This window comes from Leptodactylus fuscus, chromosome 7 (genome assembly GCF_031893055.1).
Source record: "Leptodactylus fuscus isolate aLepFus1 chromosome 7, aLepFus1.hap2, whole genome shotgun sequence".
Lineage (NCBI taxonomy): Eukaryota > Metazoa > Chordata > Amphibia > Anura > Leptodactylidae > Leptodactylus > Leptodactylus fuscus.
The window spans coordinates 37164474-37176496 of record NC_134271.1 but is presented as its reverse complement, the minus strand read 5'-3'; the positions used below and the strand labels follow the sequence as shown (position 1 = coordinate 37176496).

The following is a 12023-nucleotide window of genomic DNA, read 5'->3' as shown; positions in this document are numbered from 1 at the left end:
CCCGTTCACCATCATGAATATTCATATGGGCTGTTTAGCAGGAAATGTTCCACCCACCGCTCCCCTCTCTGGTGCCAGCTGCCAGCCAATCACCATGGATGGGGGGGGAGGGGGTTTGGCACGGTTCATTGGGCTCTCCATCATTTGGGACCATTACGATATGCGAATGAGTGGGAGACCATCTGTCTAAAAAGCATTTATGTCGGGTTTCCGCTGTCTTTATAATGAGAGCGGTGGAGATAGCAATCAACTTGCAATTGCATTGCATTGCAATCGCATTGCATTGCAATCGACTCATATGTAAGCCTAGCCTGACTGAGTCGCCCATCCAGCCAGAATGTTTGTTTCCTGTGGTATTGAACACCAGAAATCTAAATCTTTCCTGGACCTAGACCCAGAAAAAAAAAAGAACACAAAAAACATATGTCCATAGCACCCAGTTATTTTTTCATTCTGGAGTGGCCGCTCCTCACTTTAATTCTTCATTCAACACCGTAGAAATGAGAAAGTATAGGCTGGGCATAAAGATGAGCTGGAAAAGGTGTGGTGTGGCAGATACACATCAATTACTGCCATATGTCAAGTATAATGACATATATACAGCAGGATTGTGATTGCTGCAAACAAGCCCTAATATATAAATAGTATCATATTTTATCTGTGACCTATAAATAGCAGTTATGAATAATCCAGTACATTAAGAATACTGTTAAACTACTGCAAGTAAAAAGGTGAGAACACGTTCCTTGAGCTACATATTTAAGCAAATACTGTAGCTTTATAAAATCATGTTTTACAGAGATCTATCAATATTTCATACAATATTTCAGCATCTCATATAAGAAAACACCCTGTGTAGATGAGCTTAGTTTTCCAATCCCCTCCCCAGCCCTCACATACCTCCAGTATTTTATCTGCTTCCGACATCTGTTTAAAAATGGGAAATTTTTGTAGACTACTTCCTTGAGAAGTTAACATTAACAGAGCTAATTTAGAAGTGCGTCCTCTTAAATTCAGCTTTATGCAATAAGATGGTAGCATACAAAAGTCCTTTAACACAGAATCCGATACACAACAGATAAGTACTTGCTCTACTTACCGTAACATTTATTCTAATAGATATTTGCTTACAGAAAGAGAATGACAATGACAATTTGTAATGCAATTTTCTGACACAAGGGACTCAAAGCTCAGGAAGCGTTGTGGAGTAGAGGAGTCTGTGGCTGCCGTATACACGGCTCAGATGTTTTATGGGAAACCAATATACCCATCAGTATGTTTTTGGCACATGGGAGGAAACACTCACAGACATGGGAAGAACATACAAACTCTATGTCCCTGGATAGATTTTAACCCAGGACCCCAGCACTAAAAGGCAACAGTGCTAACAATTGAGCTACTGTGCCAAAAAGGGGTTTCACAAGGTCCTTGAAAGCAGACTCCTGCTGACTGCTGGATAAAAAAAAGGCCATGGTCAGGCGTACAACTAAATGTTTACAGGCCCTGGTGTTAAAATATCAGTTTGGCTCTTCTGCATGACAATGATCAGCCACATCCCAACAGCAGCATTTACATTGCCCTTCTCTATCATGGCCCAGATTGCCACGAAGACTTGCTCACAACATGTCTGTGCACACAAACTTTACTCATGCCCACTCCCTGTCAGTGGGGAAGGGATGTTAAGAAGGCAGATGAATCATGGGAAGTGTAGTTTGTCCACAGATTCGCTGCATGTAAATGACAAGAAGCCGTAAAACGAAAATGTTTGTTTTTGTACCGTGTTAGCCAGTGGGTAGGAAATTATAAAAAAACAAAAAACTTGAGAGTCCTCAGTAGTTGATATCTTTTTTAATGGCTAACTCATAATGATGACAGATTACAACATTTTGAAGCTCTCGACTAGCTCTCGGCTTCTTTCTCAAGTAAATTTACTTGAGAAAGAAGCCGAGAGCTTCGGAACGTTGTAATTGGTCATCATTATGAGTTAGCCATTAAAAAAGGTATTAACTAGAGATGAGCGAGTACTGTTCGGATCAGCCGATCCGAACAGCACGCACCATAGAAATGAATGGATGCACCTGGTACTTCTGCTTTGACGCCGGCCAGCCGCTTAACCCCTGCGTGCCGGCTACGTCCATTCATTTCTATGCGAGCGTGCTGTTTGGATCGGCAGATCCGAACAGTACTCGCTCATCTCTAGTATCAACTACTGAAGACTCAAGGTTTTTTTTTTTTTTTATAAGAAGCAGTAAATAAAATAAAGCCAAGCAAAGGGTGTACAATGGAATAGTGAGTATTTACTACGGCTGTGGATAGATTTGTAGATAATTTTTGAAAGATGGATAACCCCTTTAAAAGGTTAATTTTCTCCTTTCTGATGGAGGAGATTTTTGATACACAGCCTTACACTAAGTGCCCCACTCCAGGGCACCAAAAGTAATATATTTATGACACATCAACTAGAACAGGTATACACAAGAGATTCTACATTATTGATTAATACTCTTTGATGCCCTATAATGAACACTGCTATTAAGCAAAGCAAATCTTCCCTCTAACAAGAAGTGAGCATGGGCTCATCTCATTGTGTTGTTGCTTTGCTTACCAGAGGTCCCGTATAAACATATATAAATTGGCTGTATAATTTAGAGGCATCTTGGGTGCATGATCACAAGAAGGGACCTGCTGGAAGGTGAAAACCTCTTGACACAGAAGGGAATGGGGCATTTCCTGCTGTGTAGAGAGAGAGAAAATAGGAGAGAGAGAGAGAGAGAGAGAGAGAGAGAGAGAAAATAGGAGAGAGAGAGAGAGAGAAAATAGGAGAGAGAGAGAGAGAGAGAGAGAGAAAATAGGAGAGAGAGAGAGAGAGAAAATAGGAGAGAGAGAGAGAGAGAGAGAGAAAATAGGAGAGAGAGAGAGAGAGAGAGAGAGAGAGAGAGAGAAAATAGGAGAGAGAGAGAGAGAGAGAGAGAGAAAATAGGAGAGAAAGAGAGAGAGAGAGAGAGAGAGAGAGAGAGAGAGAGAGAGAGCTTCCAGTCAAGAAGGAAACCACAAAAAGTCATAAAAGATGTTGCAAGTCTTAATGACACTATATTAGAATGGTTTTCAGTTTTACTGAACAACCCCTTTAAAGATGGGTTCACACTACCATTATTCAACTTAAGTTGTTCTCATTCATCCAAATCTGACCGAAAAAAAAGCCCTGCATGGAGGGCCTCTATAACAGTAATGTGAATATAGCCAAATGTGTCAATGTAAAACTTATCGGACCCTACCCCTGCTCCACAGGCCACTCCACCCTTGCACTGTACATATAAAGCAGATTGTGCCAAGCAGTTACACATTTGCTGAGTGAGACGCTTTTCAACTTATTAACATATTACAGCATAAAAGTATGTTCATAAAGCAAATAATACATATCTGGCAACCATTTGCAGTTCTGAACTTCCACGATTAAAAATTGTGGTTAGCGCCATTCCATAGTCTAGTAAACGTGTAGCCACTGGCTGAATTTTCAGCCGTGAAACTGCAGCAAGACAGGCCAGGAAATAGTGCAGAAAACAAAGGATCTATAACCGAATACCAAAAATAAAGGGAATTGAGTGTAATAGAAAATGTGCCAAAATCTTTGTCAAGAAGTTAATTGAGAACATACCCATAGTAAGCAACCGATGCTAGGTTCCCACTTGCGTTTCTGTTTAGGAGGGGTCTGCTTGGGGACCACCTGAATGGAAATCTAATCTGCTTAAAAAAAAATAAAATAAAAAAAGCAGCTACCTGTGGAAATCCACGGTCACCCAGATTTTCACCCAAATTTTTCAAGCGGAGAGGGGAACGGAATACCCCAGCGGAGACCGGGCGCAGCTGTACAACTAGCCTTACAGTCCCTGCATTCTGTCAATGGAGAGGCTAGTGTGAAGGTTGTAAGCACCTCCAAGCAGTGGATATAAGCTTTACACATAGCTGTACTATTCTGCCAATGTGTTGTTTAATGTGCCATTCAAGTAAACATATAACTTAACAGAAAAGTCTAGTTTCCCATCAATGATCTAATAGCTGGATTGATAAGCCACTAGCTCAAAATACACTGGCACTTTCCAAATTGTCAAACAGATAAGTAAAAAATGCTGCAACTGTTCATATTCAGTGAAACTCTTTACTAAAACTCTCACATTATCGTGCCAAATAGTATTTCAAAGGAAAAGGCAAATAAAGCAAGGCACACTTCTGGTGTATTTTAACCAATCTCGTCTTTCTGCAATTCAACTTTAACAAGCGTTACCTAATAACACATCTATAAGTTGCCATACCTTACAAGTCCACTGTGAAAATTAAAAAAAAAAAAAAAATCCCATTTATCGTTCCATCATCAATATCCTCCAGGAATAGATAGTGTAGTAGCAGGTACCCATTATAATTCAGTAATGTGTGATGAAGAATTGCTGTTACCTTGAAGGCTGCCGTTCATGTTTGCTTTAGTCAATAATCAATATATTTGATGCCCTCATCTGCCCCAGTGAACTGTGTAGCTTCTACGTTTTAGACTTTTAGCTGTGCTGGAGAGCCAGGTCCAGCAAGTCCAAGACAGGAAAGGGCCAGGCAGGTTTCCACCCTTACTTCCCTTGCCAAACTATCTGACATCACCCTTTTCATGATGAGTCAAATCCTGATATGTAACAAACAATGACAGCAAGGTTCTCTCTCCTACAATGTAACTGCCCATTATAGTAAGGATTCCTAAATTAGGAAACTTATTTCTGGGAACAGAAAATGAAAGGTCAGACACCTACCAGTCTTCAGTCATGCAAGATGAGAAAAAGCAAAAAAGACAAAACTGATATAACATATGGTACTGGGTGTTCTGCTTTATACTGCTAGCAAAGTCAGGTTTTTTTATATATACACTCACCGGCCACTTTATTAGGTACACCTGTCCAACTGCTCGTTAACACTTAATTTCTAATCAGCCAATCACATGGCGGCAACTCAGTGCATTTAGGTATGTAGACATGGTCAAGACAATCTCCTGCAGTTCAAACCGAGCATCAGTATGGGGAAGAAAGGTGATTTGAGTGCCTTTGAACGTGGCATGGTTGTTGGTGCCAGAAGGGCTGGTCTGAGTATTTCAGAAACTGCTGATCTACTGGGATTTTCACGCACAACCATCTCTAGGGTTTACAGAGAATGGTCCGAAAAAGAAAAAACATCCAGTGAGCGGCAGTTCTGTGGGCGGAAATGCGTTGTTGATGCCAGAGGTCAGAGGAGAATGGCCAGACTGGTTCGAGCTGATAGAAAGGCAACAGTGACTCAAATAGCCACCCGTTACAACCAAGGTAGCCAGAAGAGCATCTCTGAACGCACAGTACGTCGAACTTTGAGGCAGATGGTCTGATGAGTCTCGATTTCTGCTGCGACATTCGGATGGTAGGGTCAGAATTTGGCGTCAACAACATGAAAGCATGGATCCATCCTGCCTTGTATCAACGGTTCAGGCTGGTGGTGGTGGTGTCATGGTGTGGGGAATATTTTCTTGGCACTCTTTGGGCCCCTTGGTACCAATTGAGCATCGTTGCAATGCCAAAGCCTACCTGAGTATTGTTGCTGACCATGTCCATCCCTTTATGACCACAATGTACCCAACATCTGATGGCTACTTTCAGCAGGATAATGCGCCATGTCATAAAGCTGGAATCATCTCAGACTGGTTTCTTGAACATGACAATGAGTTCACTGTACTCCAATGGCCTCCACAGTCACCAGATCTCAATCCAATAGAGCATCTTTGGGATGTAGTGGAACGGGAGATTCGCATCATGGATGTGCAGCCGACAAATCTGCGGCAACTGTGTGATGCCATCATGTCAATATGGACCAAAATCTCTGAGGAATGCTTCCAGCACCTTGTTGAATCTATGCCACAAAGAATTGAGGCAGTTCTGAAGGCAAAAGGGGGTCCAACCCGTTACTAGCATGGTGTACCTAATAAAGTGGCCGGTGAGTGTATATATATCATGAAAAAGAAATCAGTGGAGAACTGACACTCAAGACCAGGGCTGCCATCAGGAATTTTGGGGCCCCATACAGCCTAAGTGTCTGTCCCCCCATTTTAAAACTACCTTATTTTGCGTCATACCAATTCTGTATTACATTTCCCTTTATTTAGCAACATTACAAGGCTTAATCAGATTCTATTTGCAGGTAAAATCTGCTACGTGTGACCAACACCATTTATAAGAGCCCTCCTAATAAATCCTCAGGGCTTTTTCACGTTGCGTTTTTGGCCTCCCTTGCCGGGATACGTTGGTAACCAGTCAGAATCAGCTGTCAACTTATCCCTGCACGAAGAACTGGCCATTAAAAAAAAAGGGGGGGGTGCAGTTCTCCGTACAGGGATAAGTGGGGAGCTGATTGTGACTGGTTACCAACGTATCCCGGCAAGGGATGCCCCCTGTACCCATAACTCCCAACTTCTGAAGAACCAAAAGAGGGACAAAACGTGTGGCGCGCTTTACGCGCCGCAGGAAATTTAGCCCCACCCACTGTTAGGTTTACTCCGCCCACTCATTAATTTTTCATGTGCCCGCACACTGTATAATCCTCCTACAGTCGCCCGTAAATTATATGTCCCCCCTCCGTCTCTCCCCCAGCTTCATATACACCCTTCATCTGCCCCTAGATTCATGTCCCCCCATCTCTGCCCCCAGATTCATGTCCCCTCCATCTCTGCCCACAGATTCATGTCTCCACATCTCTGCCCCCAGATTCATGTCCCCCCATCTCTGCCTCCAGATTCATGTCCCCCCATCTCTGCCTCCAGATTCATGTCCCTCCATCTCTGCCCCCAGATTCATGTCCCCTCCATTTCTGCCCCCAGATTCATGTCCCTCCATCTCTGCCCCCAAATTCATGTCCTCTCCATCTCTGCCCCCAGATTCATGTCCCCTCCATCTTTGCCCCCAGATTCATGTCCCCTCCATCTCTGCCCCCAGATTTAGGTCCCCTCCATCTCTGCCCCTAGATTTAGGTCCCCTCCATCTCTGCCCCCAGATTCATGTCCCTCCATCTCTGCCCCAAGTGTCATGCCGTCCTCTCCATCTCTGCCCCCAGATTCATGTCCCTCCATCTCTGCCCCCAGTGTCATGCCGTCCTCTCCTTCATCTGCCCCCAGTTTCACGTTCCACATTACACTTACCTTCTCCTTCGTTCCCCCGCTGCTCTCTGCACGCCTCTCTCTCTTACTGGCGCACAGTTGTAGACGCGATGTGACGTCATCACATCGCGTCTACATTGCCGGGTAGCCGGTGGCCGACAGGTCAGCTCCTCACTTCAGCCACATATGTGTCAGCGAGAGAGGCGGCAGCGGCGAAGCGAGGAGCTGACCTGTGTCAGCTCCTTGCTTCAGTCGCGTAAGTGTTTAACTCAGATCTGCGTCCTCTGGACGCAGATCTGAGTTGAAACAAACAGGACATACAATGACTGCTGCTGGCGCCAGGGGGCCCGCCCGCCCCCCCCCCCCCATTTTTAAATTTGGCCGGGCCCCTGACGCCAGTAGCAGTAGTACTGGCCTATTGGCGGCCCTGCTCAAGACCCAGGCTCAGCAGCTTTATGAAGGGGCCTCATGCCATGAATTACAATTAGAGGGGTTAGGATGACCATCAATATTAGATCTGTGGGGATCTGACACCTGGGAACCATGCAGATCAGCAGTACAAAGATGGCGTCCAGTATTGTTTATGTTCTGTAAACTGTAATATTAAAGTCATTTTTAAAGGGGTTGTCCCATGAAAAACATCCTATCTATAATGCTAGTTTATGTGGATTTAAGACTTTTCCTAAATACATTGCTGTATGAAAACTGCTTTGTCTGGCCGCTATCTTAATTTATTCACTTCATTGTTGATTACTGCGTTTCTATGGCCACTGGGCTTATCTGCTCATTTCCCAAGTGAAGTAGCTGCCTGCTATCAGGGGGGGAGACAAGCAACTCTCAGATAGGGGAGAGGGGAGGGGAGAGCGCCAGGATTTCTGTGTTGTCTATCTTCAGCCTTTCCACTTATCAGCTGGTTTAAATGAATTTGGCTGATAAGGGCTGAGATAAGGAGTCCGTTACCTCTGTATGTAATGCAAGCTGATTCAAATCCAGCTGTGCTACATCAGTTTCCACATCAGCTTTATACTGTAGTAATGCATTTACAACCAATCCCTCATTACAGACTGCAAACATAGCAGATAACAGAGGAAGTGAAACCCACCAACCAATGTGCCGAGAAATCCAGGAAGCGAAGAGAGCACAGAGCCTGCAGGCTTCAGAACAAGAGTTATGGGAATAACCCTTTAACTAATCACATCCTTGCATAGCCTTTAGAAATGCTATTCCACACCTACCTTTAGTATATAAATAGCCTCAGTGGTTTCTGAATAAGTCCATTTTTATTCATATGCTAATGAGCTTCCAGCCAGCACAGGTAGTTCCCAGCAGCACTTGTCTCTGCTATTATCTCCTATGTGTGTGTGTGCAAACAGGAAGCTGGGTCATCATCAGCAGCAGCAGCCTGTGCTGTATACTCCCATAGGAAACAATAGCAAAGGGGGTGCACGATGCATCGTGCACCAGTCTAAATAGCATATGAATAAAAACGGACTTATTCAGAAACCACTGAGGCAATTTACATACCGAAGGTAGGTGTGGAATAGCCTTTCTAAAGGCTATGCAAAGATGTGATTAGTTAAAAATGACTTTCCCCTTTAACTCACTGAACAAATTGTAGCAGCAGCTGTAGGTACTGTGCGGTTGCTACAGTTTGAGTGAGCAGCTTCCAGCATGTAAACATTACCAAGAGCTGCATTCTCTCAGTACAGCTGATCTGTGGGGTCGCCGGAGCATGACCTCAAAAGATCTAACATTGATGACCAGAAACTTGATAACCCCTTTAATTACAGCCTCATTTCCTAGAAGTGGTCTCCTGCTAATGTTTACATGCAACAAGCAGTGTTACTTATTAGCCGTACAAATTGAATTGGCGGGTTTTGGTACGGCAGCACTGCTCGACTGAAGTCTACAGAGCAGTGCTGGAGTACCTACATCCACCACTACAGTTTGTACAGCGAGTTAACATTTCGGCTCCCAGCACTTAAAGTATAGGCCTATATGCTGTTATTGTACAGTTGATTCAGCTTTTTTGGTACAGTTCGGTATAACTAGGACCCCACAGATATCCAAAGTCTACTTTTGCTGATCTAATGGTGGAAAATGAAGAGGAATTACTGTTCATTTTCCCCCGCCAATATTTTTGCCCACTGGTTGATGCAATGCATCGGCATTCTGTCGGCCTATTCAACAGGGAATCTCGAGCCATAGCAAGATCTAGCAACTCACTTCTTTTTTCAGTGTCCTACTGTGATCTCTGCCTCTCATCGAGAACAGTGGGAGACGGATTCCAGGTGGAATCTACCCCGATATGGGGGTGAAATCTGTCCCTACATCCCGCAGCAAATTCCGCCGTGTTAATATATCCTAAAATTGTACACGCACTGTGAATCAGGAGTGTGAGCTAAGCAGTGAAAAGGTCATGTGCCCACATAAGCGCTCTAGCCTTTTCACACTGTGATTGAGTGGGGTCCCACATGTCACACCCCCATGATTTAGCCTCAGAATAGGCAATTTTATATATATATATATATATATATATATATATATATATATATATATACTCACCGGCCACTTTATTAGGTACACCTGTCCAACTGCTCGTTAACACTTAATTTCTAATCAGCCAATCACATGGCGGCAACTCAGTGCATTTAGGCATGTAGACATGGTCAAGACAATCTCCTGCAGTTCAAACCGAGCATCAGTATGGGGAAGAAAGGTGATTTGAGTGCCTTTGAACGTGGCATGGTTGTTGGTGCCAGAAGGGCTGGTCTGAGTATTTCAGAAACTGCTGATCTACTGGGATTTTCACGCACAACCATCTCTAGGGTTTGCAGAGAATGGTCCGAAAAAGAAAAAACATCCAGTGAGCGGCAGTTCTGTGGGCGGAAATGCGTTGTTGATGCCAGAGGTCAGAGGAGAATGGCCAGACTGGTTCGAGCTGATAGAAAGGCAACAGTGACTCAAATAGCCACCCGTTACAACCAAGGTAGCCAGAAGAGCATCTCTAAACGCACAGTACGTCGAACTTTGAGGCAGATGGGCTACAGCAGCAGAAGACCACACCGGGTGCCACTCCTTTCAGCTAAGAACAGGAAACTGAGGCTACAATTTGCACAAGCTCACCGAAATTGGACAATTGAAGATTGGAAAAACGTTGCCTGGTCTGATGAGTCTCGATTTCTGCTGCGACATTCGGATGGTAGGGTCAGAATTTGGCGTCAACAACATGAAAGCATGGATCCATCCTGCCTTGTATCAACGGTTCAGGCTGGTGGTGGTGGTGTCATGGTGTGGGGAATATTTTCTTGGCACTCTTTGGGCCCCTTGGTACCAATTGAGCATCGTTGCAACGCCAAAGCCTACCTGAGTATTGTTGCTGACCATGTCCATCCCTTTATGACCACAATGTACCCAACATCTGATGGCTACTTTCAGCAGGATAATGTGCCATGTCATAAAGCTGGAATCATCTCAGACTGGTTTCTTGAACATGACAATGAGTTCACTGTACTCCAATGGCCTCCACAGTCACCAGATCTCAATCCAATAGAGCATCTTTGGGATGTAGTGGAACGGGAGATTCGCATCATGGATGTGCAGCCGACAAATCTGCGGCAACTGTGTGATGCCATCATGTCAATATGGACCAAAATCTCTGAGGAATGCTTCCAGCACCTTGTTGAATCTATGCCACGAAGAATTGAGGCAGTTCTGAAGGCAAAAGGGGGTCCAACCCGTTACTAGCATGGTGTACCTAATAAAGTGGCCGGTGAGTGTATATATATATATATATATATATATATATATATATATATATATATATACACACACACTGCATTTTTCTTGAATTCTATGGTTTTGCATATCAAGACATGATTAAGAAAAAAAACCAAACACAAAAACATCCGAATTAAAATTAAATTAGGTAAATACTATAGCAGTACAGCAGTGCCATGCTCGATGCCCCTTACTGAACCAACAGTGGATTCCTTACATCTGGGGCTTAACCCTTTAGGATATCTGCTGAAAGGAATGGTAGAAGAGCTCAGCTCCATGACCCTGAGGATCTAACAGCTTTCTGTGATGCCATTGGCCTTCAACCACCAGATCTCCCAGATTTGCCTGCCTTCTATAGTCCTATCCCTCTGCCACCCACCTAGAAACAAACTTTGCACCAGAATACACACCCTTAGCCGTGGTGGTGAACCTAAGCCACGTGAGCCGTCACTCTGTCCAGGCTCCCTGATCGCTCACTAATGGAAAATCCAGTACAGGATTCCCAGTTTGTGAGCGAGTGCTTCTTTCAGCTGTATGTGCAAATGCACATACAGCTGAAAATGGTTAGTGTAGACCCGCAGCTTGCATTGAAAGTAGAGTGTGACCTCTGCTCTGACACAAGTTCAATGATGTAATTCATCAGCGCTTGCACTGATAGAAAAATAAGGATGCTACTTACCTTCTCTTCATGGTGCTTACTGTGGAGCATATACTACTGCTTTGGGGACCACTGTGGGACAGAATGTACTGCTTTGGGGCCCTTCACTATTTAGATCACACAGTATCTGTTTTATAGCAGTCATGTGATATTAGTACAGGGTGCAATAACATTGCAAAGTTAAAAAAAAAACCTACATGTCGGGTTTTGCTGTCCGCATGAAAAGTCAAACATCTTTGGGAACAGACAGCTAAGGACTGTAAAAGAACGCACCCGATCTCCATTTAAATTAATGAAAAATGTCACGGACACGGCTAGTGTCCGCACAAGATTTTGAGCGGACATTAGCAGCGGACACTACCTGTCGGACACCGACACTAGTGTGAACGCTCCCTTAGTGTGCAAGTATGAGTTATGGGCCAGTTTCAAACAATT

The 12023-nt window shown here is 44.0% G+C and overlaps 1 protein-coding gene across 2 annotated transcripts in view; it reads right to left on the bottom strand.

Moving 5' to 3' along the window:
- Window positions 1-4721, bottom strand: part of RIPOR1 (RHO family interacting cell polarization regulator 1) — a 120754-nt gene extending 116033 nt beyond the window's left edge. Inside the window, exon 1 of one of the 2 annotated variants that reach the window (XM_075281773.1) lies at window positions 4450-4721. In XM_075281773.1, the coding sequence (XP_075137874.1) occupies window positions 4450-4468 (19 nt within the window). In that variant the 5' untranslated portion in view covers window positions 4469-4721. The remainder of the gene's footprint in view (window positions 1-4449) is intronic. The other variant, XM_075281774.1, reaches the window with a different exon arrangement.
- Window positions 4722-12023: the final 7302 nt, after the last annotated feature.